Genomic DNA, 27,959 nt, shown 5'->3' with positions numbered 1-27,959 from the left:
TGAGCACTTTGAGGGAGAAGAAGAAATGAGGTAGGAAGAAAGAGGGATAACACATTTTGTAAACAGGGGGAAAGTTATTAAGTAGGAATTCATCAAAGGTTAATAAGTTTTCCTATAGGAATAATTAGAAAAAAAAACACAAAAAACAAACCCGAATCCTACCAATTCCCAGCGCAAATGAGAGAAAAACGCAGTTAAATAAGCAGAGATACTTACCCTCCCAAGGGAAGAAGAGGTGTTATTAAGGTAATACCGTGCCAAATACTTTGAGAGTGCTGACTGAGAGGTGGTGGAGATAAGGTAACTTTAGCATTCACTTTTATTGTTAAGGTGACGCAAGAAGAGTCACTGCAGTTTTTGTGTTCAGACGTGGCAACTCCGCAAGCTGCAAGTGAAGTAGCGTGCCAGGGCGAGGAAAACTGGGACGCAGTACTGCAATCTACGCTGGCAGGGGTCTGTCTGTTCCGCCTCTCCAGGCTGCAATCAAGGTTCGCGGGTACCGAAGCACAGGGGGTCTTTCCGCAGGAGGTACCGATGGACACGGAGTATCATGGTATCATTTAAAACGTGATTTTGAGGTGCTCAGGGTCTAGCATCCCCCTACTGTAAAAGCCCTGGTCTGGCCAGCGCACAAGGTAGAAGCTCCTGTGCTTCGCCCTGACCGGCAAGGGCCGCTAGGAGCTAGCGCTGGCGTGAGCCGCTCTTGCCAACAGCTAGTCTCGATAGCCCCTTCCCCCGCCCGCTGCCGCGGGTAGGAGGGCGAGGACGCCGCCAGCGCGCGTGCGCGCTCCCTCGGTGCAGCTAGACTGCGTGCGTGAGTGGGAGGTGGCAGGCCTCTGACTCTGGCCTTCCCGGCTGACTGTTCCAGCGCGACGTCTCCAGCCATGAACCGGTTTGGTACCCGGTTGGTGGGAGCCACCGCGACCCCGTCGCCGCCGCCGAAAGCCCGCAGCAATGAAAACCTCGACAAAATCGATATGTCTTTGGGTGAGGGGCCGAGTTGGACCGAGTAGGAGAGGGGGGGAGGTGTGGGTGGAACCAAGTGGCGCGGTCTGTGGGGGAAGGGGCCGTTGGCCGCGTTTGCCGATCGAGTTTTCTTGCGGGTGGGTGGAACCGAGCTGGGGGTCCAGAGGGGCACCCGGAGCTAGACGCCGGGTGCCCGAGTCCAGCCTTAGGGATTCCGGCGTCCCCTCAGTGGAGGCTCTCTCTGACGAGGGGCCGTGGGGACGGGGACGCTGCGGGCCGGAGATTTGGAGGGTCCTGGGGTGCGTGTACCCTCGTGTCCCCCAGAGGGGCGCCACCACTGGCCCGTTACCCTGCTCTTTGTCAGGGAAACTCCGCGGGTTTCCCTTGAGCGTCTTCGCCGGGGGCGTTATCGGAGTGGGAACTGGGGGAGCTGTGGTTTCCTAAGATCAGCTGGGTCTGTGATGGGTTTAGAAGAGTGATTCCCGGCCAGGGCTTGTTGGGCATAGCCGCTCAGGCCTACTGGCTGCTGACGGGCGCCCCCGGGCCCTGGAGCTCTGGCAGAATAATCATTAGGCAAGGAGCGCATCAGACGTGTGTTATTAGGTGTGTCTAGAAAAGCACATTCTCCCTATCCTGGCCCCAAAGTTATTAGCTAATTAGAAAAAGGAAGTAATAAAAACCGAGGGATTTACGTGGATCGCTAAAAGCCAGGTAGAGCACGGGATGGGGGAAAGGGGCGGAGGGTCCCGCACATATAAGAAGGGTGGCCTGGTTTGGTGCTATTACATAAAAAGCAAGGTTGGTGATTCCGTTAAAAATTTACATCTAACACTACCGAGGCACCAACTTAGATGGTCCAAAAATAATTACATTTTTGTCGGGATTCAGGTTATGGTATTAGATGTAATCAGATCTGCCTGCTCTCTTTCCTGCAGTAAAAAGTAAATGCCTGACTAGTGGATTTAGAGGTGTAAGCTTTCTAAGGACGGTTTTTAGGATAGTGTTCGGCCTAAAAATATTCTTTTAGTTGCCAATTCTTTCCATTTGTTTGTTTCTTTTTTGTTTTGGTTTATCTGGAAAGTTCTTGGTCAGAAGTCAAGAACTCTTGTTTTCTAGGATTGCCACAGGTCAGAACCCAGTGTGGGAATTAACTAAGTTTTGTCTTACTGTTTTGTCAGTAGAAAGCTCAAAAGAAATGAAGAATCTTTTGACCTAAAGCTAAGAAAGTGTATAACAATATTTATTAAGTGTTTAATATCTGCTAGGCACTGGACTAGGCATTTTATATGTTGCCTTGGTTTATCTACATAATAATTCCATGAGGATTATACTTCTAGTGATAAACAGCATGGAATCTAGAGACACACTGTCTCAGGTGGGGATCCTGCTTTTTCTGCCACTTACCAGCCATGCGAATATAGGCAAATAACTTGTCAGTGTCTCTTCAGTTAAAAGGTGATAGTAACAGTTTATCTACCTTATAGGTTTGTTGTAAGTATTAAATGAGTCAATATGCATGTACAAACTGCTTAGAACAGTTCTTGGTACATAATAAGCACTGTATTTTATTTTTACACTACATATAAGCCATTGTTGTTATTCACATTTTACATAAATCTGAGGCATGGAGAAATTAAGTAACTTGCTCAAAGTTATATAGTCAAGCCCATAAGTGGTAGAACCAGGATTTCAGTTTTCTTCTAGACCTTCAAGCTCCAGAGTGTAGGGAAACGTTAAATATGTATTCTCATAACTAACATTTCTTAAGCTTGCAATTTTTGTTTTTTTGTATGTATTTTGTTTGGTGATTATGATATTCAAGTGAATGGAGGAATAATTATCTTCACTGTGGAGAGTTAAAATAGAGCTCAGTCTCTTTTTTGTTTTTTTGTTTTTTTTTTTTTTGAGACCGGGTCTTGCTGTGTTGCCCAAACTTGCCTTGAACTTGCAATACTCCTGCCTCAGTCCCCCCAGTTGCTGGGATACCAGGTGTACACCATGGTGCCTAGCCAAATTCGTATTTTGAATATATTCTCAAGGCTCTGACCTTTTTATAGACTTCTGGTCAAGAATAAGTAGCAACTTGTTAATGGAAAGTAGTGTTTCAAAAGTAGTGTCTTCTAAGTATTTTCTTTCTGCTTCTTGAGAATTTAACATGTTCATATATTTGATATGAAACCTTATCTTGTTTAAAAAAATGGATTTTAGTATCTTTTTTTTTCCTCCTCTTTTACTTGCTGGAGATCGAACCCAGGGCCTCAGGAATGACAGACACTTTTCTGCTGAGCCACAACCCCAAACTTATTGTCTTTAACTTTTAACTTTTTTTTTTTTTTTTTTTTTTTGGTGGTGCTGGGGAGCAAACCTGGGCCCTCGCAGCCTTTCACATGCTGAGCCTGTGCACCCTTGAACAACACACTCAGCCCTGGTGTCTTTAACTTTGACAAATCTTCCATCCTTCCTTCCTTCCTTCCTTCCAGGGATTGGGCCCAGGGGAATTTAACCACTGAGCCACATTCCCAGCTCTTTTGTTGTATTATATTTAGAGACAAGATCTCGCTTAGTTACTTAAGGCCTTGATGAGTTGCTAAGGCTGGCTCTGAACTTTCAATTCTCCTGCCTCAGCCTCCTGAGCTCTTAGGACTACAGGCAGGCACCACCACACCTGGCTGACTTTTTTTTTTTTTTTTTCAGTTGTAGATGAACACAATACCTTTATTTTATTTATTTATTTTTATGTGGTGCTGAGGATGGAACCCAGTGCCGCCTCATACATTCTAGGCAAGCGCTTTACCACTGAGCTACAGCCCCAGCCCCTCACAAATGCCTTTGTACTTCTCGATTGATCTCAAGAAGACAACAACATACTTTGGGGGAGATTTGAAGTATTTAATATGAATAGTATTTGTGAGTAGGAGTCTTATAGATTACAGGTGGATAAAGTAGAGCCATTAGCATTGATCCTTAAAATCTATAATATTTCCTTTTGACTTAGAAAACACGGATTCTAGTCACATAGATTATTTGTACTTTATTTATTTATTTATTTATTTAGGTTTTAAACAGTTGCCTCTTTTTTTTTTATTGGTTGTTCACAACATTACAAAGCTCTTGACATATCATATTTCATACATTAGATTGAAGTGGGTTATGAACCCCCAATTTTACCCCAAGTGCAGATTGCAGAATCACGTCGGTTACACATCCACAATTTTACATAATGCCCTATTAGTAATTGTTGTATTCTGCTACCTTTCCTATCCCCTACTATCCCCCCTCCCCTCTCCGATTATTTGTACTTTAAACAATTTGCAAAAGAGAATTGAAGTTAATCATTGTTAAGTTTTATTTTGAAGTTGTTGATTATGTACAACATAATCTTTGGTTTATTTGCTTTATCAATCATTAAAATTAATATTGGCGTTAGGACTGTAGAGAAAGTGTTTAGATATTTCTTAAATAAGGATTGTTGACTTTTAGTAATCTTTAACAGATATAAATAGGAATCTGGAGTACATTTAGTGTTCCAATCTTCATATTGTTCTCTTGTGGTGTTAGTAAAATGTGACGTTTATGAATTATCCTGGAGTTGTTTGAAAGTGTTTTTTGTAAATAATAAGGCTTGCAGAAATTACAGAAGTCAATATAGAAAAATAAATAAAAGTAACCCTAAATGACTTTGCTAGAGGATGTAACCATTAGCAATTTTTAAAATATTACACCTTTATCATGGCACTTGCGTTCAATTTTGTATTTGTTATTTGAACATCTGATTCATCAATTAAAGATACGTGAGAACAGGGACTGCGTTATACTTTTGTTGCTTCTATTACAGCACAGCCTTACGTATACAGTCATTGTGCAAAGTACATACTCAATAAATATTTGTTGAGATGAATTTAGAAATTTTGGTCGGCAATTTACTTATTTTTTGACTACTTATGGTTTTCTTTAAATTTTTTTTTTGTAGTTGTCGATAGACAGCATGCCTTTATTTTATTTGTTTATTTTTATGTGGTACTGAGGATCGAACACAGTGCCTTGCATATGCAGGGCAAGCGCTCTGCCACTGAACTACAGCCCCAGCCCTCACCTGTGGTTTTAATAAAAGGTGGTCATCTTTTTAAAATGGAAAGTTCTGTGATTATGGAAAGTAAGCACAATATGAATAATTTTTGTAAATGACTTTTTACTTATTTATATTCATTAGGGAAAGAAGTGCTATGGACAGTAGAACTCTTCATTTGTTAGTAGATCTGTTTGGGCTATTTATTTGAACTTTCCCTACAAAAACTTCCTGCAGAACAACAAGCAAAATGCTGATTTGGGCTTTATCTTATTATTAGTAATGTCTTTTTTTTTTTTTTTTTTTGGTAGATAGACACAATACCTTTATTTATTTATTTAAAAATTTGAATACTTTTATTTTTATTTATTTTTATGCTGAAGATTGACAGTGCCTCACACATGCTAGGCAAGCACTCTACCACTGAGCCACAACCCCAGCCCATTATTAACCTCTTAATGGCAATGCTTTCAAAGTAGAAGTTAGGGACATAGGAAATCTATTAACTAAATAGATTTAGAGTAATTAGTCAGTAAATTAAAATGAAAATAATTTTGGCATTTCCTCTGTTGTAGATGATATTATCAAGTTGAATCGAAAGGAAGGAAAGAACCAGAATTTTCCAAGACTGAATAGACGACTCCAGCAAACTAGTACTCGGCAATTCAAGATGAGAATACGGTGGGGGATCCAGCAAAACTCTGGTAAGTTTTGAAAGTAAGTTTTAATGAAATGCTGTTATTTGTGGATTCTTACTATACTATCTTTATTTTTTTAATTAGAATATTATAATTATACATGGTAGTTAGGTTCATTTTGACAAAGTCATACATATAGGATTTGAATTATCCCATTGCGGTTCCAGTTCCCCTCCCACTCCTTTCCCCCATTCTCTTTTCTCTACTGATCTTACTTTTGCTCATTCATTCATTTATTTTTGTAAGAAACGTTTTGTTTTAGTTGTAGTTGGACACAATACCATTATTTTTTTATTTTTATGTGGTGCTGAGGATTGAACCCAGTGCTCTTCCCATGATAGGCAAGTTCTCTACTGCTGAGCCACAACCCCAGCCCCATCATTCATTTATTTTGATTGGTGCTTTGTATATATACATAAAGGTAGAATTTCTTGTGATATATTTATACATGCTGATAGTATGATTTTGGTAAATTCATTCTGTATTTCCTCTCCTTTTCTGTTCCACTGACTTGCCCTATAGCATATTGTCTTTAGAAAATACATAAAACCTGGTTTTCTTTTTGGTACCAGGATTGAACCCAGGGGTGTTTAACCACTGAGTCACACCTCCAGCTGATTTTTATTTTTATTTAGAAACAGTGTCTCACTAGCTAAATTGCTGAGGCTGGCTTTAAACTTGGAATCCTCTTGCCTTAGCCTCCCAGATCACTTGCATTATAGGCGTGTGTCATCATGCCTGGTTAAAACCTGTTTTTTAAAAAATTTAAGTTTCCTTAAATAGGTGATGATACTATTTTATTATAAGAGCTGGAGTTGTGGCTTAGGGATAGAGCATTTGCCTAACAAGTGTGAGGCACTGGGTTCAATCCTAGCACCACATGAAAACAAATAAGGGCATTCAGTCCATATGCAACTAAAAAAAAAAAAAAAATTAAAAAAAAAGAAGCCTCAAAATAGAAATAGTCAAAGTTATACCTAGGGTTTAGAATTAGGAAAGATTTTATGTATCATGAGATCCTAGCTTCTTCCCAGTGACATGTTCAAATAGAATAACTAACTCCAGTTTAAATGTTTATTGAAAGTGTACCACTTCACAAGACCTATTTTTGGAGATGATTCTACTTACTAGAAAGTTCTCTTAATTTGAATTAAAACATGCTTATCTATTACTTCTACAGTATTATAGGAAGCAAACACCCTTTTCTAAATGAGAATCCTTTTAGTATATGGAGTCAGCTATATATTCTGCATAGAAAATTACATCCAAACTTTTTTCCCCCCTTTTGCAGTGCTGGGGACTGAACCTAGGGTTTTATGCCTGCTAGGCAGATGCTCTACCATTAAGCTACACCCCCAGTCCCTACCTCCAGATTCTTTTTCTTATCATCTAAAACCTTTAGGATTTGCTAACTTCTCCAGAGGTAACACTCCAAATCAAATGCTTTAGATGTAATCTGAACTCTACATATATAGTTACTTTTAGCAGTCTGGAAGCTTATTATTTTGTTCTAAAATGAATTTAAGGCAGAAACTGAACACATATATATTTGAGATATATATATATACACACACATATATATGATTCGTTACTTAGCAGTAATATCAGCATTTTAGAATAAACTTTTATTCAAAAAAAAGTAAATTTTTTTCATATATAAAAATATTTTTGGGCTGGGGTTGTGGCTCAGTGGTAGAGCACTTGTTTCACATGTGTGAGGCACTGGGTTTGATTCTCAACACCACATACAAATAAATGAATTTATAAAAAGATTATATCAACAATTTTTAAAAAATTAAAAAAAAAATCTTTGAGAAACTAAGTTTTCAATTGACTTTCTTTCTATATGTTGAAAAACAAAATGTAATCCCCAGTTGGTTGCATGTAATTTGTTCTATGTTTAACAGCTAATATGTCAGCATGTCCTTAAAATATATCTAATGGAGATTTGATCCTACCAAAAAAAGATTACTCTCAATTTTATTAGATAGCTGATCTAAGTTAGTAAATTTTATGATAGGATATTTAGTTGTAGAAAATAAATATGTAATTTCATTGATTTATATTTAAAGATTTTTTATAAATGTTGTTCAGTATACCATTTTATATGTGATATTATATGCATACTGTGTATTTTAAAGTAACTATTTAGAGTTCATTGAAACCATGTAAAGTTGTGGTCTTTTGCTTTAAGGAATTTCTAGTAGCAGAAGTAAGATAGAAAAGATAAGAGTGTGAGAAATATCATAAGAGAATTTTGGTTAGTTTTATTGGACTTCAAGTAGGGATTTTGTGCCGTGAAGATCAGGGGTGACTTAACAGATAAGGTGAAATATGCTCTAGTCCATGAAGGATCAGACAAACTTTCTTTTATGGGACTTATGATCTGAGCCTCAAGATAAGTGATATCTAGCAACAGCTTAGATATCACAAAATTGAGCTTGTACTTGGTTTCGTTTTCTGCTTACATGTGACAGGTTAAAATAGAACAGCTGCCACTGTTAAGTATACCATGAATGTGCAGAGAGACATGGGAATGTCTTAAATTCTTATTGGCTGGGAGCAGTTTATTTCCATATTGTAACGTCAGTGAGGATATTAGTTTGAGGTAAGAGAGCAGAGAAGAGTTGGCAGATACTCATTGTGATTTTTTGATTGTTGTAAGTAAGTAAATGAAATCTTTCTAACTCCATGATTGAGATATGATTTAGGTACTTCATAAATACTTAAAACAACCTAATTGTCCTTCAGTGGTAGAATACTATACAACAGTGGTTCTCAAAATGTTGTCTGGGCACCTCAAGGGAATCCCCAAAACTCAAGGGCCCACAAGGTCAAAAGACTATTGTTCTACCAGGACCTTAATTGTGTTTTTATTCTCATGAACTTACAGTAGATTTTTCCTGAATATATATATGTGACATGATAATTAAAATAGATTGGAGCAGAAGCAGTGACTTAGTTCAGGCTGCTAAAACTAGGTGGCTTATAACTTCAGAAGTTTTATTTCTCAGTTTTATAGATTGGACCCAAATTAGGATGCCAGCAATATTGGGTTTTGGTGAGGGCCTTCTTTGGGGTTGCAGATTATGGATATCTTGTGATAGCCTCACATGGCAGAAAGGGATAGAGAACTCTCTGAGTCCCTTCTATAAGGCTACTGATCCCATTCATTATAGCTCCACCCTTGTGGCTTTAATTACCTTCCAAAGGCTTCTGAAACTATTGAGGCAAATGATATATGTGTGAAAGAAATTCATAAAAGGGATTAGTCTAGGGATTTAAAAGAGGAAATTTTCTCTCTCTAGTTTTAGTGGTTTTCAAGGAGAAACAGAAGACAGTGAAAAAGGATGATACATATGGGAGCGATGTACTATAAACAAGTAGAAATAGAATGTACCAAGCGATAATATTCTACCACTTACTTTTATTGTTTTAATCAGTTTTATTCCTGTTAATGAGACTTTCTCATTAGTCTCATCCAATCTTGAAACTGCACAACATTAATGGATTCCTTCTCCCTTTAATTTTTCTCTTTGCCCTACTAATTCATTCATTTTGAATATTTTCAAATTTCTCGTTCCTTTCACAATTTTTTATTATGTCATGTTTGAGGGGCACAGTAGTATCTGAAATGGTCCTACCACCTTCTGTTTCCTTCTTTCAATCATTCCAAAGTACTCCTTGTAGGTTATTATAGTTTGAGTGTGAATATAGTGACCCCCTCATTCTTTGTTGCAGTAGTCTTTATCCCTCTTCAAAGCCCTGTATGATTTGAACTCAACATATCCATTCACTTTTTATCCTTTTACCTAGACTGTCTCTTAATATGCTGTGGTTGCCCATATCTTTGTACTTCAACACACTGACCTGAAATCTTCATATCATTTTGTAGTAACTAATCTAGAGACTACTTTTTCTGTGATAGTTGTTTTTTCACCTTGGAAGTGTATTATTGATTATATTCTGCCTTTTATTTTCCTTTAATTTTTATAGCCCAGTTTGGACATACATTCAGTTTTTGGAGCCATACCCACCTGCACTTAGATCATGGCTCTCTTCTTTTCCTAACTTGACTTCTCAGTAATCATTGTTCTTTGCCTCACTTTGCTCAGCTGCAAAATTAAGATGTTAGTATCAACCTCAAGTTCTTAAGCAATATAAAGCCTTTTTTTAGCATACTGCCTCGCTAGTTGTTTCATTGTTTAAAACAAATAAAAATAGCAAGTTATAGATTTGAGTTCATGTACAGGTTCCTCAACATGGTTTAATCATATACAAAACAGCAGTTATTTAAGATTTTTAAAGAATTTGTCTTTATTGCTTTTTTTGATTATAAAATTAATAACAGTATCATTAGGACTAAGGCTGAACCACCTGAAAAAGGAATAAATCTTCATGTATATATATTATATATATACACACACACATATATATACACACACACACACACATATATATATTCTATATATATATATATATATATATATATATATATATTTTTTTTTTTTTTAGTTGTTGATTGACCTTTATTTTATTTATTTGTATGCAGTGCTGGGAACCAAACCTAGTGCCTCACACATGCTAGGCAAGTGCTCTACCACTGAGCTACTACCCCAGCCCCTGGGAAAGGAATAAATCTTGAAGACTCCCACTTTCTCCTCCTGAGTTCCTGACCTTGTTGGAGAGGGTGAGGCCATGGTCCTCTGGATAGAAAGAAGTTCATTGAGTTTCTATGTTATGGAAGGCTGCCTGTGGAAATGGCCATCTTAAATTTACTAGAGGAATAGGCAGGGCCAAGAGCGAGGCAGATGCCTAAGGCACAAAATTTAGGACATCACTCAAATTTTGTCTTTCTGGCCTCACCATAGTATTAGCCTAATGCATTCTGGCAAGGTTGGTATCACTTGGTGTCCTGTGCCATAGGAATACACCTTGAGAAGCACACTGAAAGAAGAAAAGTCCCTTTATCCTCAGATCTTTTCAGCGCACTCTACTTACAAAGCTTAACATTATGCTAGGTGATAAGAAAATTTTCCATTATCAGAGGCAGGCCAGTAATGGGTGAATTGAAAGCTAAAAGGCAATATATTGGTAAGTGGTTCATTCATCTTAACATAGGCTTTTATAACTAACTGTCTTTTGAACTCTGGTCTCAAAATTACTAATAGGGACATTACAGAAAGTTTCAAGAGTTACATATGCAATCATCCCCCTCTTAGAGAATCCTAGCACACATTAATCTTGAGAACTCCTACAGTAGAGAAAATATTTTAACTTTATTTTTAGCTGTAAAACTTTCTTGTTGCAAGACCTATTAGGATGTTACAAATTTGAATATCAGATAACATTCAAAAGGTATTCTCCCAAAAATAAGATGAGAGTGCCCTCTATCACAGTTTTTACTTTGCATGATCCTCTGAAATTTCTGGATGTTGCAGTAAGAAATTTAAAAAAAAACTGAGGTCTTGAAAGAGGGAAGATCATATCATTGTAGGTGACATAATTATCACCCCCAAATCCCAAGAAAATTAAAGGAAAAAAGAAATTTCAGGTTGGAGGGTGTAGTTCAGTGGTATAGTATTTGTTTAGTATTTGTGAAGTTCTGGGTTCAATCCCCAGCACCAATGGGAGTGAGGAACAGGGCGAAGAAATCTCAAGAAAATAATTTGAAAAGGACTATAAAAATTAATAATTGATTTCAGTGGAACAGCTAATTACAAAATAGTGATTAAACCTAGGGACACTTAACCACTAATCCATCTCAATGGGGGAGGGGAGGCTGGGGTCATGGCTCAGCGATAGAGTGCTCGCCTCGCACGTGCAAGTCCCTGGGTTCAATCCTCAGCACCACATAAAAATAAATAAATAAATAAAATGAAGTTAATTGAGTAAAATTACAAAAAAAAAATTAAAAAAACCTCAGTAGCTTTCTATAGTGCCGTGAATGATAATATGAAAATTATTATTAGAAAAGAATCTTTTTTGTAACTGACAACAAGATGTATAAAATAGGAACAAGTTTAACATGCAAGATTTATGGGAAAAAATGGAGCTATGCTGAACCAATTAGTGACAAAATAAAGACTTCTATAGATTGGAGGATATACCATGTTCCTGAATGAAACAGTTCTGTAAAGATGTCAATTATTGAAAAATTAATATAATTTCCTTGTCAAAACATTGAAAGAAATTAGAACTTACCCACAGAAAACTGACTCATGAACATGACAGTTCATGAATGGAAGAATACAGATGGCCATAAAAACGTCTGGAAAAATGTTTATTCTCACTAGTAATCAAACTACCAAAAAAGGCACATTTTTCCCAGAGACTAAGTGATAAAGATTAAGAATGATAATGTTTATACTTTCTATCAGCAATAGAAAAAATGTAGCACCCTTCTTTAAGTTCTTCAGAATATAAATGAATGCACTCATTCTGGAAAAGATGTTTGCAACTTAAGTAAAAATCTTTAAGAGTTTGCTTTTACTCTTTTCACCTGGTATTTCACCTTCTTGAAATTTGTGTCTTAAGGAAATAGTCATGGATGAGTGTAAAAATGTTTTGGATCCAATGTATCTTAAAAAGTAGTGCAATAAAACAATATAAAAACATGAAATAATGTTCATAGCATAGTATTAGTGTTAGGGCTATAAGATAGTACTTAGAATATAAAGTTATAGTTGCTACATGATTGATTTGGTTCACCTTTTAGGTATTTACTATTAGAAAATGGTAGTAGCACGTAGTGCAGTAGTAATGGTAGTATTGGCCATGCATAGTCAATTTTGAGTTGCTTAAATATAGTTGCAAATTAATGTTATATATTTGTAGAATTTCTACAGTGAGCATGTGTCTTTAGTAATTAGGAAAAAAGTGTTTAAATCAGTAAGGTTCATGTTGGAAAAGCACAGTAATGTTACCTGCCACAGAAATGAAAATAATGTCCATTGGCGCTCATTGGAGACTTGATAAAAAGCAATTTGAATAGAATAGGGCTGAAGGTAAAGAAGTCAGATTGCAATTCAGTAATAAATGGGAGATGAGAGAATGATTCTATTTTAAATGAGCACTACCAGAAACAAATGTGAATCACGTAATAATAGATATCATTTAGCTCATTATATTCAAAGTATTATCATTTAAATATATAATTAATACAAAATCATTAGTGAAATCTTTTACATTATATGTACCATCTCAATTCAGTCTAATAGTAATTCAGGCATTCAGTATACACATATAGGGCTGCAGAGTTGGCTTACTGATAACAGCACTTGCATAAAATGCACCAGGTCCTGGGTCAGATCACCAGCACGCCTGCCACAAACACACAGAGCTTAGTGGTTTTGTGTTTAGTGTCTACCAGAATGCACAGATACAGTCTAGATTGTCCTGTTAAGAAAGTAGTGACAGAAGAGAAGGCTAAAGGGAACGTGTGAGAATCATCTATTCCTTTGTAGTTCAATACAACCACAGAACCCTTCCCAATGGACTTTTATTCCCTGTTTAAAAATGAAATATTTTGTGTAATTCAAAAGAATATGGAAATAATAAGTAATAAAATACTCATATATCTACTCTTTCGAGCAGTTGAGTATCCTTTGACTCTCACAGTTGCATTCCTAAATTGACATTGTTTCTTCTCCTTTGGAGATTGAATCCAGGGGCATTCTCCACTGAGCTACAACCCCATCCCTTTTTATTTTTTTATTTTGAGACAGGGTTTCACTAAATTGCCCAGGCTGGCCGCGAACTTGTGATCCTTCTGCCTTAACCTCCCAAGTAGCTTCCACCACATCTAGCAATGTGTCTTTTTTTTCCTTTTATAGGTTTTGGTAAAGCTAGTTTGAGCCGTAGAGGAAGAATAACACCTGGAAAGAGACGTCCTTATGGAGTTATCACCGGTCTTGCGGCTAGGAAAGCAACTGGAATTCGAAAAGGGATTAGTCCTATGAATCGTCCACCTCTAAGTGACAAGGTAGAATGATGACTTCATCCTGAGTTAAAAACCCTTTTCCTTTATTTGTACTTATATTTTTATGAATAAGCTTAAGAAAACTTTATTGGTACCTGGAATTGAACCCAGGGGCACTTAACCACTAATCCACAGCTTCTTTTAAAAAAAATTTTTTTTTAAGTATAATTTAGATGTTGATGTATGTTTATTTTTTATTTATTTATATGTGGTTCTGAGGATCGAACTTACTGCCTCACACATGCCAGGCAAGTGCTCTGCCACTGAGCCATAGCCACAGCCCCTATTTTTTAAATTTTGAGACAGGGTCTCACTAAATTGCTTAGGGCTTTGCTGAATTTTTGAGGGTGGCCTTGAAACTGCAGTCCTCCTGCCTCAGCCTTCCAAATTGCTGGGATTATAATCATGCACCACCATGCTCAGCTGATTTTTATTTTTTATGCAGTTTTTTAGGGATTATATAAAAATCTTGATAACCAAATAAAAATAATTTCTAGTCATGAGGAACACTTAAATTATGAGGAACACTTAAATTTCCTCATTCTCAAATAGTCATCTCTCCAGACCTATGGAGAATTGATTCTAGGACACTCCTCAAATACCAAAATCTGTAGATGCCTAAGTCTCTTATTTCAAATGGTGTACTGCTTGTATGTAACTTATGTACATCCTCCTATATAATTTAAATAATCTCTAAATTGCTTGCAATACCTAATACAATATGAACATTATGTAAATAGTTGTTTTAGTGTATCATTTAGGAAAACGGGACAAGAAAAATAAGTCTATTTATATTTAGTGAACTCAAGATATAAAGTTATCACAGTTTTGTGATTATAATGTACCAGATACTTTGAAGGAAAATTACATGCAACAATAGCATCATGAAGGATGGTCCTTGGTGGTGGTGGTGGTATTATTATTATTATTATTATTGCTTCTGGGGATTGAATTCAGGAGCACTCAACCACTGAGTAACATCCCTAGCCCTAGTTTGTATTTTATTGGCAGATAGGGTCTCACTAAGTTGCTTAGCACCTTGCTGTTGCTGAGGCTGGCTTTGAATTTGCAGTCCTCCTGCCTCAGCCTCCCAAGCAGCTGGGATTACAGGTGTGTTACACTGCACCCAGCCCTTGGTATTATTATTATTTTTCTTATTCTTTTAATATTCATTTTTTAGTTGTAGTTGGACGCAATACCTTTATTTTATTTATTTTTATGTGGTGTTGAGGATCAAACCCAGCACCTTGCATGTGCTGGGCAAGTGCTCGCTCTACTGCTGAGCCACAACACCAGCACCCTAGTTGTTATTATTAAAAACAAAATACAAAGCTTGGAGTATGCATCAGTCTGATCTGTGGTTTTTCTCCTGTGTTCTTGATAGTCTTTATCCTTGATTTTACATTTACTTCTTTTAAATGTTTATGAAAATTAATACTTTGTTGTTTACCTTGTGTAGTCAGTGGATTTTTTTTTTTTTAAAGAGAGAGAGAGAGAGGGGAGAGAGAGAGAGAGAGAATTTTTAATATTTATTTTTTAGTTCTCGGCGGACACAACATCTTTGTTGGTATGTGGTGCTGAGGATCGAACCCGGGTCGCACGCATGCGAGGCGAGTGCGCTACCGCTTGAGCCACATCCCCAGCCCGTCAGTGGATGTTTATGAAGCATTTCTCATATGCTTAAAATAACAGGGGAATCCAGTAAAGTGTAAAATATGGTCCACAAGGTCAAGAACTTTAGTCTTTCATGCAAGATATGGAAACCTAAATTAAGCTTTAATGGTGGATTTAGTTTAATATGCGATGGAAAGAAAAGTGGACATTTCATCCTTTTTTTTATGATATTGAATTTTCCTCTTTTCCTCTCTAACCATTTTGACTCCAACTTCTTTGCTATTATACCCTCTGTTCTTTCTTTTTCACATATTTATTTTGGAACTTGGTCCTCTGATCCCTTGCTTTAGTGTGTTAATAGAATATCTTGAGATAATTAACTTATAAATAAAGAAGGTATATTTTGACTTATACTTTGAAGGTTACAGTCCAAGACTAGGAGGGGCAGGACTCATAGCTTTAGGCCTTTGGCAGGTGCATGTAGCAGAGCAAATTGCCTTCCTCATGACCAAAAAGGCAAAGAGGAAGGGGCGGAAATCCCATAGTCTGCCTCCAATGATCAAAGGACTTCTCTATAAGCCCTATCTTTTGAAACTTCCATAGCCTCTCAGTAGCAATACCCTGGGGACACCTATAACACATGGACCTTGGGACTTATCTAAACCATAGCTTAAGAATCAGAATCATGCTTATATAAAATATTCCATAGTTTTCATCTCTGTTTTTGATTCTTTTTTTTGAGTTCCAGAATCACATTTCCCCATCACCTACATATCCCCAGAGAACCACAAGAAATTAAGTGTAATGTGGCTGTTGTCGTTTTAGTTTCTCCATCACCCTTATTCACAGATCCAAGCAGTTGTCAGTCTCTGTCCATTCTGCATCAGAAATGTTTACTGTAGTAGGGTTTATTAACAAAAAGCAATCCAATTAATACAGTTTCTTGCCTTCTGAAAGAATATAGAACGATATTTTCCAGTGTTAAAAAGGAAGGCAAATCTTCTGAGACAAAATGAAGTACAAAGGAAACCCGTTGCAGTTCTCAAGAGACCTAACCAGTTAAACAGAAAGTAAGTACTCAGGAATAAGTAAATAATGCACTGTACTGCATTAATAAATACTTCTTTTAGTACGTGTTCAGAAGAATACATTTATAGTGATTCTTGTTATTTTCAAGACAGATATTTGAGATATCTGATCTGAAATCGTACATGGAAGTATTTAGTAATAGTTTCCTTATTTCTTGGACACTGTATTTGGATGACTTGAACTAATATAAATTTATTTAAAAGCATCACTCTTCTTTACCTCCCTTGACAAATAGAATAAAATCATAAAACCGATCATTTTGGTAAAAATTCTATCACCTCAATTAGAATTATTTAAAACTGGAAATTCTGGAAGTTGAATTGATTATTCAGTCTTATGTCTCTTACTACAACACTGAATCATAATGTAGATTATTTGTGGAAAAAGCAAACTAGAAAGAAAAAAATTCTGTATGAATGTTTCTTCGGCTGAAATTACTTTCATAATAAAAGGAATAATACTAACCTAAAAGTTATACCTGTGGTGGCATTCTGTTCTATGTAAGGATAAAGTAGGCAGAAAGGAAGCTGACAAGCCGTGAAATTATCTTATTTCAGTGTCCACTACCATTTATTTATCTCATTGAAGATAATTCATATCATATATAGAATGAAGTCTTTGTATAAATGGAATGGCTAGAATTGCAGTTGCTCTTTTCATTTTTGAGAATCATTTGGTAGTACCTTTTGTGAAAGAGGTCCTTCTCAAATAAGAACCTGTTGTTTATATGAGACTTACATGTTAATTAGGCTAACTAGAGGAATTTTTCATTTTAACCTCTGTACTGCTGGAAATAGGATTAGGTAGCCTGTTAAGCACCTGTTTATGTAATAGATAAATAAGAATTTTTTCTCATTTCACCAACTTTCTATTGAAAATAGAAGGGAATTGGTAAAAGTCAAATAAAATGTAATTTATGAAACAATAGGAAAGTGAAAGAGTGTCTCTGTGGGTCATACTAATATATAAAGGTTTCTGGGTTAGTAGGAAGAGAAAGCTGAAGGAGGAAAGGTTATTTTCAAGTCTTATGTTTGGTTTTCAGTTTGACATGAATGTGCCTAGGTGTGATTGTTTTTTACTAATCTTAAAGCAAATCTGTAAATTTACATTTTCACCAAATTTATATTACAGGAATTAGCATTAAAATGTAACCTTGTAAATTTCTTCAGACGACAGGTGGAATATTAGAGAATTGAATATTTGGAAAATCAGTTCAAAATTAGCCAGTTTGTTTATGATATGCTGCAGAAGGAGATATTTATAAATCAAATTCAATAGATTCATTAAAATAAGTGAACAGTTTGAAGTCTTTGTTACATTCAAGTTTTCAGCCTATGAATGTAACTATTTTGGTTATTTTTACTCAAATATTTGAAAGCAAGGTATCTGAGATAACACATGACATATTTGTTTTTGTTGCAGAAATAACATCCCAGCTAATTTTACCAGGAGTGGAAATAAATTAAGCCATCAGAAAGACACTCGTCAGGCAACTTTTCTTTTTAGAAGAGGCCTAAAGGTATTAAGAAGCCTTAATGGTGTTTTCTTTTTACCCAAAGAGAATCCTTTACTCTTAATCATAGTCATAGCTCTTGGTTGAGGCAGGGATTACATTTGGAATGTGGGAAACAACTTTAGGTTAGTTCTTTGTTACATTTCATTTTTTGCTCACAGTAGCAGCAACTTACAAGAATTTAATTTATTATTTAATAATAAATTTGTATTTTTCACTTGTTCTAATACAATAACCCCAACAGAGATTTTGCCAGAATTGCACAGACCCCTCTCCTGTACTCTTACACACGCCACACTGAGTTATAAAGTGTTTCAATGCATGATAGATGCTTGAATTCAAATTCTTTGGGATCCACTGCTTTCTCTTTATCCCTCTAGGTTCAGGCCCAGTTGAACACAGAACAACTGCTAGACGATGTAGTAGCAAAGAGAACTCGTCAGTAAGTTTCAATTTGTGTTTTCAAGATGTCCTTTTAAAATTCACAGAACATTAGCTACTCCATTTACCGTGTGCCCCAGTCTGAAAGAAATTAAGTGAGACCCAAAATGAAATTAAGCCCCAAGTAAATCCTATTTTATTTTTACTCTTTTCCCTCAAACACTTTTGGGTTTGCACATGTCATTATTGTTGTAATAGTTTGAGAACCAGGTAAATTAGCATATTTATTTTTCATTGCCTATTATTTTATTTTAACGAAACAGCTTTTTGCCTGTCCCCCCACCGTAACTGCTTTTATGTGAATAGAAAATCTAGTAGAACTTTTATAAAATTTGTAAAACTTTGAAAATAATAGAACATTTTTCCTTCACCATAATCTTTTTTCTCTATATCCAAAAAATGTGTTTCTGTTACAGTTACACTCCCCAATTGTGAGTTGTAACACTCTAATAATCAAGTTTTGAGATTAAACTGCTAAATATTATGGCCACTTTTTGGAAATTAAAACATAAAATGTGGTCATGGTTGAAATATGACACTAAGTTTAGTAGGGCATGATTTTGAGCAATCAGAATATAAGAAAAAATGCTATTCGAGCCTAATGCTGGAAGCATTCTTTAGTAGAGAAGGTATGACACTGGAAACCATAAGAAAAGAATTAATAGTCTTCTGTTGCTACTGCAGTGAATCATATCTACATAATAATGACATAGTTCTATTTGTTTTGACCTTTGAGATTCAATTTGTAGACAAAGCATGGAATGGTTAATTTGAAAATAGAATATAATGTAGATGTCACATTTTCACAAATGTTAATATAAAAGAGCTGATAAATAGTGGGAGATAAGGTGGAAAGAAAGATTACAGAGAGTATTATCCTCCCATACAGTAGAGGGGTTTTTAAAAGACACTACTATAAGAAATAGAGATTTAAAATAACGTAGCCTACTGGTAGGAAACTACATGAACACTTCTTTTAGTGAATTGGAAATTACCAGTAAGCAGTAAAAATAGGAAAGATTAGACATGCTGCTTCTGGTGAGTGGGAATGGGGAGGAAGCTACTGGGTTGAGAGGCTGGTGGGTTTCATTAGAGGCCCTTCTGTTTTTATTTTTTAAATATATTTATTACACTGATACTTAGCTAAATATTCAAGTGTCCAGTTCCTACAGCCAAAGTGCTGATTTGTTATATATAAGCGTCTGTATTTCTTAAACCTAAAGAAAATAAATAAGGGGCTGGGTTATAGCTTAGTGGTATAATGCTTACTTAGCATGTATGAGGCCTTGGGTTTATTCCCCAGCATCAAAATAAGTAGGTAATTTATTTTTATGTGGAAAATAATATAGGATTTATAAACTTCCATTTTAATGAAATTTTTATTTTTTTGAAACTAGATGGCGTACTTCCACTACAAATGGAGGAATTTTAACTGTATCCATTGACAATCCTGGAGCAGTGCAATGCCCAGTGTAAGCCTTTTCTTTCTTTTTACAAGAGTTGTAGCACTCTTAGCATATGAAATAATAGAAACGTATTGAACTTGTACTCAGAGTACGATGCCCAGTTTGGGATAAGGTGAAATGTAATGATAAGATAATACTCATGGGCTGGGGATACAACTCAGTTGATAAAGTGCTAGCCTCATATGTATAAGGCCCTTAGTTCAATCCCCAGCACCACAAAAAAAAAAAAAAAAAGTAATACTTATGACACAAATTGGAAATAGTATAGTCTAAAGTTTAAAGTTAAAAAAAACCTCTTGGTTCTGTAGCCTCAAATAACTCCTTGTTAACAGTTTCTATTATTATTATCAGAATTATATATTATTATTATTATTATTATTATTATTATTATTATTATTATTATTTTACTGTACTGAGAATTGAAAACAGAGGACCTCTACTACTGAGCTACACCTCTAACCCTTTTTAGTTTTTGAGACAGAGTCTCAATGAGTGCCAAGACTGGCTTCAAATTTGCTATATTCCCACCTCAGCATCCCAAGTAGCTGAGATTATATATATAGGTGTGTGCAGCTACCCTCAGTTTCTTTTATATTTTTATTTTAAAAAATTCTATGCAGGGCTGAGGTTGTGGCTCAGTGGTAGAGCACTGGCTTAGCATGTGTGAGGCACTGGGTTCGATTCTCAGCACCACATATAAATTAATAAATAAAGGTCCATCAACAACTAAGAAATATATATAAAAAAAATTCTAGGCATATAAAGTAAATGTATATTTTTAATGTATACATGATAATAAATGAGATGATACTACACATACTACTCTCTTCTTCCTCTATTTTGGATGTCTACTTTTCAGACCACATGGACCTACCTTTACTCTTTAAAGCCTTAGTGGCACATTCTCTTATCTAGATGAACTTAATTTATTGTACTGTAAACTTTATATTTATGGAGTTTCTGATCTTTTGCCATCTTGATGATTAAAATCAAAAGAATGTTGGATGGTTCTCTAAAAGAGCTTACAGGTTATTTTAGTAGAAGACCAAAACTTGGATATCACCATTCATTTGAAATTGTTAAAAGCCTTCTCATTCTACCTAAAAGGATATTCTATGAAAAATAATAAATTTTAATCTCTATAGTTATGAACCAGATACTTTTTTTAAAGATTTTTTTTTTTTTTTTTTTTTTTTTTAGTTTTAGGTGGATACAATAGCTTTATTATATTTTTATGTGGTGCTAGGCGAGCGCTCTACCACTTGAGCCACAACCACAGCCCCCAAATACTTTGTTTTGACAATACAGTAAGATAACTTTAATACATTTGAACATATTCACAAATCAAGATATTTTAAGTACCAAATGATTTATCTGCTTTTAATTGTTAATTTAAATTTTTTTCTAATAGAACTCAGAAACCACGATTAACTCGGACTGCTGTACCTTCTTTCTTAACAAAACGGGAGCAATCTGATGTTAAGAAAGTTCCTAAAGGTGTCCCTCTACAATTTGACATAAATAGTGTTGGAAAACAGGTAAAAAGGTTTTCTGTATTTCTTCAGACGTTTCATTAACAGTATCTTAATAACAAAAATGTAGAATAGCAAATTAAAAAGGATGTTTTAACTCCTCCACCCCAACCCTAGGAAACCACTAATCTGCTTTCTGTCTCTGTAGATTGCCCGTTTTGTCATTTCATGAATTAAATTATACAATATCTATTATAATTCCATTCATTTTTGTGACTGGCACTTTCATTTACATTACTGCTTTTAAGGTTCATCCGTTTTAGTATTTCATTTCTTTTTTATTGTTTGAAATTCATCATCTTTGGGGCTGGGGATGTGGCTCAAGCGGTAGCGCGCTCGCCTGGCATGCGTGCGGCCTGGGTTCGATCCTCAGCACCACATACAAACAAAGATGTTGTGTCTGCCGAAAACTAAAAAAAAAAAAAAAAATATTAAAAAATAAAAGAAATTCATCATATTTATATACCACATCTTATTTATTCATTCATTAGTTGTTTCTGTTCTTTGACTATTTTGAATAATGATTCTTTGAACATTTGTGTAAAAGTTTTTATGTGAACATGTGTTCATTTGTCCTTGATAAATGTGGTAGATTGTGTGGTAACTCCATATTTAGCCTTTTGAAGAACTGCTTTTTCCAAAGATGTAGCTTTGCTGTTTTGCATTTCCACTAGCATATATGAGGTTTCTAAATTTCTCTACATCCTTGACATATTATCTTTTGATTATAGCCATTCTAATGAGTGTGAATTTATATCTAGCTGTTTTGACAGTTTTTGTATTAAACTTGCATCTTGTGATCTTACTTTTCTAATGAATCTGTAGATTCCCTAGGATTTTCCACAAAAACAGTCTGTCAGTTTCCAAATTCTTTTCTAATCTTGAAACCATTTATTTTCTTGCTTTATTATAATGGCTAGGACCTCCAGTATAGTGTTGATGTAGTAGGACATTTTGTGTTTGCCTGGTTCAGAGCCTGAGGAGAGAATATTAAATGTTTCACCATTGTACTCACTGGTATGTTTCACCATTGAGTATGATGTTGTCAAATTTTTCAAAGATTCCCTTTATCAGATTGAGGGAATTTCTATCTGTTCCTAATTTCTTGAGAACTATTATCATGAATGAATGTTGGAGTTCATATGTTATTTTGATATCCATTAAAAATAAGAATCTGGGCTGGGCATGGTGGTTCATACCTGGAATTCCAGCAACTTGAAAGGCTGAGGAGGGAGGACTGAGAATTCAAAGCCAGCTTCTGCAATTTAGTAATAATTTGTCTCAAAAGAAAAAAATTGGGCTGGGAATATAGCTCAGTTCGTAGAGTGCTTGCCTTGCACGCACAAGACCCTGGGTTCAATCCTCAGCACCACCAAAAAAAGAAAAGAAAAAGATAAAAATTATTTAAAAGGGGTTGGGGATATTGCTCAGTGGTTAAGCGCTGCTGGGTTTAATTTCTGGTACCAAGAAAAGAAAAAGATCTGAAACCAAAGATGAGTATAAAGAAAAATTTGATCTGGGGGTGTAGTTCAGTGATGGATTGCATACTTTGCATGTGCAAAGCCTTGGGTATAAACCCCAATACAAAAAATAAAACTGGGTCAGACTTACTTTATTTTTATTTTATTCTGTTACTTTGGGAACATTTTGTGAATCGTTAAACAGAAACCAGATTTTTATTTGAATTTCTATTGTGAACTTAGAAATTCAAGATAATTTGTTTTTAAATATTTACAAGTTGAAAAACTTTTTTTTTTTTTTTAACTTTTTAAAATACATGTATTTTGGTCTGGGGTTGTGGTTCAGAGGTAGAGTGCTCGCACTGGGTTCGATCCTCAGCATATAAAAATAAAAGATATTGTGTCCACCTATAACTAAAAAATAAATAATAAAAATGAAAACATAGATGCCCTTCAATAGATGAATGGATAAAAAAATGTGGCATTTATACACAATGGAGTATTACGCAGCACTAAAAAATGACAAAATCATGGAATTTTCAGGGAAATGGATGGCATTAGAGCAGATTATGCTAAATGAAGCTAGCCAATCCTTAAAAAATAAATGCCAAATGTCGTCTTTGATTTAAGGAGAGCAACTAAGAACTGAGCAGGGAGGAAGAGCATGAGGAAAAGATTAACATAAAACAGAGTCACGTGGTGGGAGGGAAAGGGAGAGAGAAGGGAAATTGCATGGAAACGGAAGGAAACCCTCAACGTTATATGAAATCACATATAAGAGGTTATGAGGGGAAGGGGGGAAAAACAAGGGAGAGAACTGAACAACAACAGATTAGGTAGAGAGGGAAGATGGGAGGGGAGGGGAGGGGGGATAGTAGGGGATAGGAAAGGCAGCAGAATACAACAGTCACTAATATGGCATTATGTAAAAATGTGAATGTGTAACTGATGTGATTCTGCAATTTGTAATTGGGGTAAAAATGGGAGTTCATAACTCACTTGAATCAAATGTATGAAAGATGATATGTCATGAGCTTTGTAATGTTTTGAACAACCAATAAAAAAATAAAATAAAAACAATACATTTATTTATTTGTGCAGTGCTGATAGAACTTGGGGCCTTGAGCACGCTAGGCAATCACTCTTGTCACTGGGCCACATAACTCTTACTTTTATCAGAGACATCACTAAAATTGGTGGCAGTGTTTCCAGAGCCTAAAAATAATTCAGATAGAAGTATCCTAAGTATACGACTCATAGGCTTTATAATATACATATATGTGTGGTTTATGTAGTGTGTAATGTGGACATTTTGATTGTTTGGAGATAGGGGATCTGAGTCAGATTGCCAGTTTAAACTCTGAAGCTGTTAGTAGACAGTTTAACTACCTTCCTAACTAACCCTCCTTACTTTCACCTATTTTATGTTGTTAGGTTCAAATGAGATCATATATATAAACATTCAGAATGTTAACTATTATTAATATTACTGTTAGTCATAAGGTCACATTATTATTCTAAAGAAAATATAGCTTTCCGTCAAGTAATTTTCTTTTTTTCTTTTCTATAGACAGGGATGACTTTGAATGAACGGTTTGGAATCCTAAAGGAACAAAGAGCCACTTTGACATTCAACAAAGGAGGAAGCCGCTTTGTAACTGTAGGATAGATCACATGTCAAAGGAACTTTTGAGTGATGACTCTGGTTGAAAAGTTGGATTGCTTGAAGAGTTCATCACAGAAATTCAAGAAACTTTACTTCAAAATATTCACAAGGCTAAATAACTCTTTATTTTTGAAGTTTTTTTTAAACATGTATAAAATAATGCCCTGAAAAAATAACAGGGAATATACCTATCTCTTCTTAAAGATTTCATGGTTGGCCCATATGGAACAGTTCTGTTTACTTCTTTGGTTCCTCATGCAGCAGAAGGAGGACAGAAAGATAGAAATTGATTATTTTTATGATAGTGGTATTTAGGATCTCATCACCTTTGCTCATTTTTTTAGACTTCACCGTGGTGAATCTTGGTCTTCAGAAATCTGAGTAGGTCCCTTTGTTACTGTCACTTATCCTTTAATAGTGTGGATGTAATAAGTGCAGTTGCCTTTTCTCCAATAGATATATTTTTAAAAAATCTTATGAGAATTTCAGTTTTGGCTTTTAAGATGTATGGAAATATTTAGAACTTGGTTCATTTTTCAGGTAGTGTTAGATTAAACCCCCAGAGTTGTAAATCTTTAGTGGTGAACTTTTAACAAGAAATGTGGCTCTTGGCATTATTCTTAGTTTAAAATATTGGCGTTTCAAGGCTGTAAATGCATATTTACAAAGTTATCTGATAGGGCATTGGAGAAGATCTGATGTAAAAATCGGACAGTTTTCTGTTTTATTAAATGAAGAAAGCATTTAATGAAAGGAAGTAGTAAGTTGAAGGACCAGAAACTTAAGTGAAAAACTTCAAAATCCAGGTTATAGGTATACTTTTTGGATTTAGTGAAGTCTTTCTAATGTCCACAAATTCTTGACAGGTAATACTATAAAAGCCTTATAATTTTAAAAATGAATTGAGTCCCTTAGATATTTTGATAGTAAAATTAATAGCCATAAAGTACTACAATTCTTATTCAAAAGTTAAAATTTATAAATTTTAAAGCTTGCTAAATTAAACAGTTTATAGCTCCCGAAACAAAAATATACTGTAAATGTAACAAAGAAAAAAATGCAGAATTGCAATAGAATTACATTATAACCTTGTATACTTTTCACTCTGATTTCCAGTAAGATAAAAGTTCAAATATATGAGGAAATTTTTTTCCCTACTTTGGAGGGGTGGAGGGAGTTATTCTATGGTGCCAAGATAGTGCGATGAGTCCTCAGCTAGTTGTATACTATAAATTATAGTAAAATGCCAAAATCCAGCAAAATGCTCCAGCTACAAGTTTAGAAGTTTGGTCGTTTTGAAACTTGACCTTTTGGTTTCCTTTGATGTTCAAACCTCTAAGGAAGTATTAAGTTTCTCTGACATATATTATTAGTGTTGACTTTTCCTATAAAACAAAAGATTTAGGTTATCACTTTTGCCTACCTTGCATTGTATACTATACATCATTGTCTCATGCTCCTTGGTTTACTTACTGGTTTATGCTAGTCATGGAAAGCTATCAGTAAAAGTTTCATGCTTATACCAAAGAATTATATCTGATCCTTACTATCTGGTATTCTGCCAGTACTTCTACTTGATAAGGGATTATTGGAAACCGGTCACAGAATTTGAAAATAAACATAATTCTCCTTAGCTATTCGGTACTTTTCATAGAGGCCAAGGACTCATTGCAAAACATTTTTCAAGTTTAAATACTTACATTGGACCCAAGAACAATACATTTTAGACAAGTTTAGAATTGCTGGTATCTTATTTTAAAGCAAAGGAAAAATAACTGGGCGTGAGTTTTCTGTTTTTAGAACAGTTTGTGGAAAAACAGTATGAAAGTATTCTCATTTTTCTGTTATTTTAAATATTATTATATAGAGGTATTATTAATGCTATTTTTTTGAAAACCTGAAGAATTGCCCCAAATTTTGAAAGTAAGTGCATCAAATAACAAAGTGTCTTTGGTATATTAAACTTGTTCTTCATGCATCTGTAATTTAATTTTCTTTCAAAGTTTTCCTAAATTAAAACTCTTTGAGTGCTAACATGTTGGATATAAACAAAAACATGCAATGTTGAAAGAAAATATCCTTCCTTGGAATGTCATTGTAGTCATCTTTGTTCAGTTCTTAAAGTTTGTTTTTGTTTTTGTTTTTGTTTTAACAGGATGCAATTTAAAATTTCCTTTGCATCAAGGTGTATGCAAAACATTGATGCAGTGCATCACAAAACAAAGTTTGTATTTAATGAGGAGGTGCTTTACACTGTACTTTTTGGTGTTTTTTGGAAAAGTTACATTTAGATCTATTCTGAAGCTGTTCATTTTTAACAAATAAAATGTAACAGGTTTCACATGATTTATTCTTAGCTATGAAGATTGAGGTGTGGTTTTTAGATTGTGTTATATTACAAACAACTTTGTAGTAATTATTTACATATATAGTTTTTAGGATTTGAAGTGTTAACTACCAGCTCAATTGTGAAGAACTTTTATTTACATTTATAACTTTTAGGAACTGAAAAGTTACCTACCAGCTAAATTGGCAAATTAGTCTAGTCTCCTCTATTGGCTTCCTTTTAACTCCTTTTGACCATTTCATTCATAGCCTCCTATAGGAGGTATCCAGGAGTAATTCAAAGAAGGAAATCAGATTACTTACAATGAACCTTTATCGATCATCCAGTTTTAATTCTTCTTTTTACATCTTAATAAAGTGAGACCCAATATATTCCATTGAATGCAGCAATTGTGTTGAGCCTCAGATCTTATAATTCTCAGTTTATAATAAACTGCTTCTGTGAATTGAATAGCCACCGAAAGTAGAGTGTTATAAGGCTTGTCAGATATCTAAGAATTGGTTATAGCCACATTTTAGCATTTGTAACATGGTAAGTAAACCTCCTATACCAGTATTGACCAGTACTTCATTACTTTGGTGTTTGAGTTAGGGAGACTTATTAGAAAAGGTCAGTGTTCTTTCTAATCAGACATTATGTATTTTTTTAAACATGCATAAACTTCACCACAATTTTAATTGGAAGCAAATCATAGAACACTTCTATGTTTTTGTTAGATAAGCTTAATGTAAGTTGCAGACAATAGCTTTGTAATTCACTTAGTATATGCAATTTCAGGCTAATTTTTGCTGCTGCTTCTTTTTTTTTTTTTTTTTTTTTTTTACAAAGTGGTATAAGGAAACTAGCTCACTTGGCACTGTAGAGAATGAATTCCATACATTCCAAATGCAGGCAACGATATCTTCTTTCCTGATCAAAACTTTTAACTTTTACCAGAATTCTGACTTTTTTTTTTTTTTTTGGTCACTATTAAAAAAAAAAAAAACAACCAAGCATATGATTTAAACTTACCTTTAAAGAGTTCTTTTGGACATAGGAGTTAGTCTTTGTCCTTATTTTTTTTTGGGCGGGCAGGGGAGGGGTTGACAGGTACTAGGGATTGAACCTAGGAGTGCTTTAC

General features: G+C 35.0%; 2 protein-coding genes across 3 annotated transcripts in view; one reads left to right on the top strand and one right to left on the bottom strand.

Annotated features, from left to right (window-relative positions):
- Positions 1–488, bottom strand: part of RUBCN (rubicon autophagy regulator) — a 73,302-nt gene extending 72,814 nt beyond the window's left edge. Inside the window, exon 1 of the mRNA XM_081301267.1 lies at positions 217–488. The gene's annotated coding sequence lies outside the window, so the exon portion shown is untranslated. The remainder of the gene's footprint in view (positions 1–216) is intronic.
- On the top strand, positions 420–26,838 carry FYTTD1 (forty-two-three domain containing 1). Of its 2 annotated transcripts, none has more exons than XM_081301285.1 (9): positions 420–553; positions 5,608–5,736; positions 13,566–13,714; positions 16,283–16,395; positions 17,837–17,933; positions 18,308–18,369; positions 19,766–19,840; positions 21,246–21,372; positions 24,397–26,838. In XM_081301285.1, the coding sequence occupies exons 1-9, from the start codon at positions 535–537 to the stop codon at positions 24,493–24,495; spliced, it is 870 nt and encodes a 289-aa protein (XP_081157411.1). In that variant the 5' UTR covers positions 420–534; the 3' UTR covers positions 24,496–26,838. The 2 variants fall into 2 exon arrangements, with proteins under 2 accessions (XP_081157411.1, XP_081157410.1); XM_081301284.1 differs by lacking the exon at positions 420–553 and adding an exon at positions 760–987.
- The last annotated feature ends 1,121 nt before the right edge of the window (positions 26,839–27,959 follow it).

This window comes from Spermophilus citellus (genome assembly GCF_964194105.1).
Source record: "Spermophilus citellus genome assembly, chromosome: 7".
Taxonomy (NCBI): domain Eukaryota; kingdom Metazoa; phylum Chordata; class Mammalia; order Rodentia; family Sciuridae; genus Spermophilus; species Spermophilus citellus.
This window is presented reverse-complemented; position numbering and strand designations above follow the sequence as displayed.